The sequence below is a fragment of the Alosa pseudoharengus genome, unplaced genomic scaffold (assembly GCF_046254945.1).
Source record: "Alosa pseudoharengus isolate Yale_2024_CS ecotype anadromous, Long Island Sound unplaced genomic scaffold, YU_APseudo_1.1 YU_APseudo_1.1_scf_4, whole genome shotgun sequence".
Lineage (NCBI taxonomy): Eukaryota > Metazoa > Chordata > Actinopteri > Clupeiformes > Clupeidae > Alosa > Alosa pseudoharengus.
The window spans coordinates 28,303,178-28,311,224 of record NW_027468774.1 but is presented as its reverse complement, the minus strand read 5'-3'; the positions used below and the strand labels follow the sequence as shown (position 1 = coordinate 28,311,224).

Genomic DNA, 8,047 nt, shown 5'->3' with positions numbered 1-8,047 from the left:
CATATTTTAAGCCAAAAATTCTGGTATGTGACTGGCTTCAGAGGGCATAGGCAGGACAGAGTTGGTGTTTTAAAATACACTAAGAAATGCAAATCGAAATTCATTTTTAAAACTGTATTATCGCTGTAATGGTCAAAATTTGATATGCATGAAATTGGCATATGTAGCCCACTCAACAGTGTCATGGACAGTTTGGAAGGATTATTTGCAGAAAATTGCAGCAGTGATTCATATCTCAGTCATCTGCCCTTACCTCACTCAGTAAATGAGGCAGTTTCCAAAACCAAAATGGGGATAAAAATAAAGTTATTACTCTGCATTTCACTTCGAAGTGAAATGTAGGCCTATGACTGACATTTTTTAATGATATGCTATTTTTATAATTTCTTATATGGAAATTTAATGATAGCATTGCTTCTTATACCGCTCCTGCACTCTTATTGTCTGTATTTGTGTATCTATATAGTTTTTTTCATGAGTGTAAGACTAGAAATAGGCTAAGAAACACTAGACTGGAAAGAAGCCTCAGTATAATGAGGTGGTGGAAATGCAGACAGTTTCCTGATGTCTGCCACTCCTGAACTCCTACAATCACCAGTGAGTGCAGTGTTATTGTCACTAGGCACTGTAAATCTACTTTCCACTCTGTGGATGTAGAGTATGGCAGCTTTTAGCACTTCTCTTACTGTCCACATATATATATATATTTTTAAAAAAAAGCTTCAATTCAAAAAGACAAGCACAAAACACAAAATTCTCACTTTCAACACTTTAGCGCTTGAAATTCACACACACAGCAAGTGACAGGAATGGGTGCCACTATTTCTTCACAGCCGAGTAGTGCCCCCTATTGGACATAAGAAGAGATACATCTGCCTGCCATGAAGCCACTCTACTCCAATGAATGTCAACTGATCTCAACACTGCTTCACCTCAAATAACTTTCTCCATGGAAATTATTTAAAGGAACATGCCAACTTTTTGAGAAATTAACTTATTTGCCGTTTACCCCAGAGTTAGATGAGAGGATAGTTGTCATCAATCTCAACCAATCATCAATCAAAAATGAAAATTAGCATATTATCCTAATTCTGTCTAAGAATAATAACGGTTCTCAGGTAAACCGTAATGTATGGCTCAAATACAGCCTCTGTGACTAGAGGCACAGAGGTAAATGTGGCAAAACCAATCTTCAATTAATCTTCAAACCAATCTTACAATCTTCAATCATGCAGATATTATTGTTACTTATAAAGTGTGGTAAGACAATTACAAAGTGCTTTCAGTGTCATCTTATACATCCAACAGTGGTTATGATGGGCTGATGAAATTAACACATGACGGTTTCTAGAATCTTTATTTTACTGTATTTGATTGTATTACTCAGGGGACGACTATAAACTGAGATATGTCATGAGATTACAAAGCAAAGAAGCAACGCATAGACGGTCATTGTGTATTTCATACATTTCTGTTTTAACTGAGTAACTGATTGCATAATAACTAAAAAAAGTATAATTTTGCAAATTACTGATTTGATCAAAATAAATGGTTCAACCAGTATTAAGATGATGCATAATATTTCTTCTATTCCTGCTCCTTCAGCAAGTGAATGATGAATATTTTATGAAAATGTCTGTGTGTGTGTGTGTGTGTGAGTGAGAGAGAGAGAGATAGCAGTTTGAAAGAGAGGGGACAGTTGTAGTCTTTTGTAGGGATGTTTTATTCTTTCTTAATGACTTTCATGTGCAACTTTATAATACAATGTCATCGTGGCTGTCCATTCATTTCCCAGATGAACTTCAAAGGTAGGTCTCCCATTCTCTCCTGGTAAACACGGTCAAACATTTCACTCTGGGCCACTGTGAAGGTGTTCTTCCAGTCACCAATGGTTCCTGCAAAAAAGAAGTGTTTTTTTTTATAATGTCTAAACTATTTTTTGCAGGTGTTTGTCTTAAAAAGACCTCTGGAGTCATCAAGGATGATGCAGTCTGACCTTTACGGAGAAAGCGACTTTTTTCTCTGTTGAGGAGTTCCTCGGGCAAAAACTCATAGTTGGCTTTCGGGTCTGTTTTCATGTTCTTGAAGGTGGCTTTTTCCACTACTCTGTTGATAGCTGCCTCATCAAGATCTCGTTCCAGGAAATGGCAAATCTTCCGCACAGCTGTGTGGAGGTCCTGCCAGAGCAACGTTAGTGAAAGAGCTCAATGCTAATATCATAAGTACCATCCATAATTACACATTATCTACAGGTCATGTGTTTAGGGTAAATTAACTACATTATCTATATTTACATTTAAATTATTTTTAACATTTATAGGCTGAAATCAATGCTGAGATTTAAATCTTCAAATTCTAAGAAAAGTCTAAATTCATTTTATGGTACAGTCATATAGAAGACAGGTGAACACATCTGTTGCTACCACTACCACTATGCAATACATACAGTAGTTCTGCTAGAACATGCCACAAATAAATAAAAAAAATACTTCACACCATGACATCAACTACTGTATATTTTCAAAAGTCACCAGTTAATGCACTGGCAAGCCTTTATCTAAAGTGATAACTGGGCTGTTTGCAAGGTTCTTGCATGATTTCAGGAAGCCAACTGAATAGTTTTAGACCAAACCTCCATAATGTTGCTTATTCACTATTTCAGCTCATCTGTGTCTGATAATGCCACATTGTTTATATTTGTTTTGTTTGTTTTACAGTTGTTTTATCATGTTTTCTCATTTTTGACAAAAGTATAGCTTCTAAATCTACAAAATTACAATTACAAAACAGTAACAGTAGTATAGTATTGTTATTACAGGAGCAGGTGGCTGGCTTAGGTGAACCCAGACGAACCTGTAAGCACATCTGAATTTGCTCTGCAGCTCCGTCTGGATATTACAGAGAGATTTCTCCCGATGGGGCTGTTGATAAGAGTATGATCTAACTTGGCCTGACTCATTTTTTGGAGGGATAGCTGCAGTCGCTCATCTAAAATCTTCAGTAGTCTGTACCTCATCTCATAACCTGCATCTCAGGTCATCGTAGCGGTTACCACGTTATTACCAGGGCTGTGGGGAGGGGCCGTGGGGAGTGAAAGTGTACAGGGCTGTGATTGCACAGTTGCTGGAGGTACAGAAAAGAACTTATACAAACAGCGATATCATGTCCTTTTTAAGATCGTAATAGCCTAATCAGCCTGGCCTCAAAACACCAACCGGGAATTCTACCGATCACCACTACTGATATGATTACAGAAAGTACTGTTAGCAGGGCTTCTCAACAGAACCAATTGTATAAGTTTAAGTATATATACTCTTTTGATCACTGCATCCTTATTTACTACTGTATTGCCTTTAGGAGGAGTAGTAGAAGTATATATACTCTTTTGATCCTGTGAGGGAAATTTGGTCTCTACATCCCTATCCGTGAATTAGTGAAACACACACAGCACACAGTGAACACAGTGCGGTAAAGCACACACTAATCCCGACGCAGTGAGCTGCCTGCTACAGCGGCGTTCGGGGAGCAGTGAGGGGTTAGGTGCCTTGCTCAAGGGCACTTCAGCCTTTCCTACTGGTCGGGGTTCGAACCAAACCCTCCGGTTACAAGTCCGAAGCGCTAACCAGTAGGCCACAGCTGCCCCAATGGCTGCATTGATGGCATCAGTGTTAACTGACATGAACGAATATTGTCTTTGAAATTGAGTAAACAACGGCATTAAAAACCTTTGTTGACAAGAAAGATGTGTTTGCTGTACGTCTGAAACATTTGGTTTTGGAGTTGGATGTACCAGTTTCATTTCACAAGATTTTACCTATGGTTCTGCCGTGAAGGTCTTGTGTGACAACTCCTGTCTGCTTTGCTTGTGTCTCTTTTTCACTGAGCAGTACAGTTGTGTACTTGGCTGATGTAATATGCTTACCATGATCATGTCTTCATACGTCAGAAACAAAATATTGTACTGCTCTCTCTGAGAGTTCCAGACACGCACATGGTCGAACCAGGACGCAGCACCAACTAGACAAGTGAGATGAGAAAAAGGGATTGTAACATTACTGTAATAGAAAAATAGTCTGCAAAATGTTGGTGAAATATGTTGGTCACTACTGTATAAAGCCTAAATTATAGTTATCATGAAAACCCTGGTTAATTAGTCTGATGTCTCTACATTGGTGAGGTCTACACTGAGTGCCTGATCGTGTTTTTTTCTACCTTGGCCTAAAAGATACTGCTGAAGAAATTCATCAAAGCTCTTTGGGGTTTCCAAAGCGGCCCATGCACGGCAGAAATGGTAATATGACACCACATTGTCCTTCGGGTTTCTCATTACATAAATAACCTGGAATAAACAGACAAGCAGACACACAGCTATCCATTGATCTACACACACGCACACAAGCAGAGAGCAAGCGTGAGAGAGTGTGAGAAAAAGAAAGAGAGAGATGGCTAGAGAAAGTAACAACCACCTTTTATATGCACACAACTGATGGATCTGAACTAAAAACCCAGTGTATGACTGATTACATGGTTTCTTTTGGCACACCTTTGCCCTTCTGTCCTTCAGGCCAGGGGGCATCAGGACTGGGGTGAGGTGAGAGGCGAAGAGCCGTGGGGAGGGACGCAGTGAGTAGTCTGGGCAGCCTTCACGGTACTCCAACCAAGGCATTTTCTCCAAGTTGTTGGAGTAAAGGTCAGAGTCCTTGAAGTCAGACTCGCAGATCAGTGTCACAATTTGTTGTGTCCATACCGTGCCTGTGTGTGTGTGTGTGTGTGAGAGAGAGAGACACAGAGAGAGAGTCCACTTTCACCATATGGGTGTGGGTAAATACATCTAAAAAAATCAATCAAATCTCCTTGGGTTTGTGCCAAACTTTCTCACCTGACTTGGGGTAGGTAACAACGAACACATCACTGTCCCGTATCTCAAAGTTTTGTAGTGAGTCTATGTACTCTGCTGTTGTGACTCCAATGGCAAACACATAGTCTTTGTATTTACAAAGGTAGTCTGTGATATTCTCCATGGTTGAAATCCGGCAGACTGTGTGCTGTAGCAAACAGTGTTGGAATAACCTGCTGCCTGGATCAAGTTCAGACTTTGGACTGGGGTGGTTCTTAATCTTGCCAAGTCATGCTGTTGCCATCTAGTGGATGAGGGGTAGGCCTGGGTGATAAAACACTTTAGCAATAAGGATGTTGTTTAATATAATTTCAGATTGTGTGTGTGCATAACAAACTTCTGATGCATGAATAAACTTCCAACATCCTCCATCCATGGCTCATAAAATGCCCATCATGACCACATTCCTGGGAAAAAACACATTGCTGAATTAATACCATGCTACATGCAAGCATGGGTGGGCCAGCACACAGACGAGGAAGTTTGATATGAATTTGATACTCATTAATTTACACATTTATAAGTGACACTGTTTCTGAAACTTTAAAAAAATTCTAAATGGCAAACTCTCATTTCAGAGTCAACTTCCGTCACGTTGCTGTTATGGTAACATATTACTCAATTGATTTCTTCTACATTGTGCCGTGTCAATAAATGATCAAATATTGTATCACTGCCTATACTGCAGCACAGTAGGTGTACATAGTGCAGCTTGTAGATTTAAACTAGCACCCATATTGTGCAAAGCAAGAAACATTTGGCAAGAAATTGCTGCTTGATGTTGAAATGATAGAATCTTTTATACCGATCATTTCAGCAGATGACTCAAACAGATAACAAATCCATTTTTATAGGCCTACATTATGTTCATATTAGATTCTGTTTCCATGGTATCTAACTCCAGGATTATCTTATGAACTTTGGATTTATGGGAGTGCACAAGCTCATAAAAATCATTTGCTCTGGACAACAGGCGATAACAGTGAGCTAACACTGTACAGAAAGGAAGACAAACGGATAGAGGATGTACGCTTCCATAGGAAAGAGTTGAAGTAAACAAGAATGTAATATAAGCAGTCTTGATATTTTGGATGTGACAGTTGTGTGTTGTGCTACATTTGACCATAGCCTACTACAAAACTGTGGATTCATTACATTTTTGTAAAGAGGAGCAAGCAAGCATAATCAAATTTTTCCAAAGGTAAGTGTGGCTCTGTGCCAATGTTGCTTTGTTACACTGTTGCATAATAGTGTGACCATCATATGGATATTGTTTTTGTTGAGTGTGGCTCATCCAAATGGGTAGATGGGACATTGCCCCATCAAAAGATCTATCTACTTCAGTGGTTCTCAAAGTGTGGGCCGGACCCCACTAGTGGGGAATAGAGACATGACAGGTGGGAACTTGTTTTTTTGTGCCTATCTTTAATAATAACATAGGAGTCATAGACAGACCGACATATGAATTATAACAACAAATTAGATTCAGCAGATTGGAAATGGAACCTAAAATAATATTTTAACATTACCATTTTGCCAGGGTGATGGGGTCAGGTGGGGCTAGAAAATTCCCCACCTCCAAAGTGGGGAATGATGGAAAAAGTTTGAGAACCACTGATCTATGTGTAATATTTTGTTTAATATTTGTTTAATATATTGTTTATTTCTTGTTTAATCAGCTTTTGTAGACCTATTCTGAAAGATCTTTAAACTCAACTAAAATTAGTAGGCCCATTTCTTGGGTGGAGAGCCGAGCCACTGTCAGCTGTTCATTAGGGGCTGAGCCCCCTAAAGGTCTGATCCTAGAATTATCCCCCTTTAGGACTATAAAGCATTGAAATTGTCTTGAAGAGATATTTCAGTTGTCTGTTGTACATCAAAATAGGAAGTTTAAATTTACCATGCAGGGAAACTGGATCCACACTGCGTCAGGAAGTAGTACATTTTAAATCCCATACATACATTTCATATCTCATACATTTCAAATCTCAGTATATACAGTATGTTTAGTAAAGGAAACATCCCTCCCGACCCTTTAAGAGATGTACTAGTATGAGATGCTGGCAGCAATGGGTTTTGACTTCCTTGCTAGCACACTCGCTTCCCAATCCGTCGTGCTGCAAGTTGGGGGTTTGAGCAGGGCTGAGCAATGAGGTTGGTCAAAACACACTGCAGTTACACATTCACTTCCTCTGACTGTGTCCTCAGGATCCGTCATGTCTTTGTCGGACAACCCCGAGCTGAGGCTCATCCTGATCGGGGAGAAAGAGGCTGGCAAGAGTGCAGCAGGGAACGCCATCCTGGGGCGGCAGGGCTTCGACGCAGTTGGGGTGAGGACACGGGCAAGCCTGCGAAAGCATGCGCAGGTGCGGGGCCAGCGTCTGACCCTGGTGGACACCCCCGGCTGGGAATGGTTCTCCTCGCGCGGGGTTCCAGCCTCCAGCATCGCAGCCCGGAAAGAGATGGTGGGCGGCAGTGCCGGTTTGTGCCAACCAGGCGCCCACGTCCTCCTGCTAGTGATTCCACTGGCATACTCGTTTGGCGGACGCGAGCGGCGGGTGGCCGAGGAACACGTGGAGATGTTCGGCCAGCGGGCCTGGGGCCACACGCTGGTGGTGTTCACCATCTTCGATCGTCGGCGGCTCCGCGACTCCAGCCTGGAGGAAGAGGTGGAGGAGAACGAGGACCTCCAGGCACTGGTGGACAAGTGCGGCGGCCGCTACCACGCCCTGTACGGTAGGCCCCTGAGAGGGAACGACCAGGTGGCCGAGCTGCTGCAGAAGGTCCAGGCCATGGTGAAGGGGAATGGAGGAGCGCTGCTCTCCAGTGAGGAGATTCTGCTGGAGGCCAGCAAGAGGGAAGAGGAGGATGAGCAGAGGGAAGAGGAGGACATGAGGGAGAGAGAGAAGGAGCTGAGTAAAATGAGGGAGGCACTGAAGCTACTGGAAGAAGAGGAAGATGCAGATGATGAAGATGATGGAATGGAAGAGGTGCAAATGGAAGATGATGAGGAATTTACAATGCAAAGAAATTGCAGAGCACCAGAGAGACAGATGTCAGAGGGTGAGTATGTGAGCATGCGATGGTAAATAATATACCGCAACTGCACAACTGGGATGTAATGGGGTGGACAAACAACATAGATAACTA

General features: G+C 41.6%; 2 protein-coding genes across 2 annotated transcripts in view; one reads left to right on the top strand and one right to left on the bottom strand.

Annotated features, from left to right (window-relative positions):
* Positions 1–1,756: 1,756 nt before the first annotated feature.
* The window catches only part of sult3st1 (sulfotransferase family 3, cytosolic sulfotransferase 1), an 87,351-nt gene continuing 81,060 nt past the window's right edge, over positions 1,757–8,047 (bottom strand). The window contains exons 2-7 of the mRNA XM_076266934.1: positions 4,880–5,161; positions 4,544–4,752; positions 4,213–4,339; positions 3,923–4,017; positions 1,997–2,177; positions 1,757–1,895 (exon numbers count right to left, since the gene is read on the bottom strand). Coding sequence (XP_076123049.1) covers positions 1,768–1,895; positions 1,997–2,177; positions 3,923–4,017; positions 4,213–4,339; positions 4,544–4,752; positions 4,880–5,021 — 882 coding nt within the window. The 5' untranslated portion in view covers positions 5,022–5,161 and the 3' untranslated portion in view covers positions 1,757–1,767. The remainder of the gene's footprint in view (positions 1,896–1,996; positions 2,178–3,922; positions 4,018–4,212; positions 4,340–4,543; positions 4,753–4,879; positions 5,162–8,047) is intronic.
* LOC143102872 (GTPase IMAP family member 4) lies at positions 7,114–7,986 on the top strand. Its single transcript, XM_076266684.1, has one exon. It carries the CDS (start codon positions 7,114–7,116, stop codon positions 7,984–7,986), a length of 873 nt encoding a protein of 290 aa, XP_076122799.1.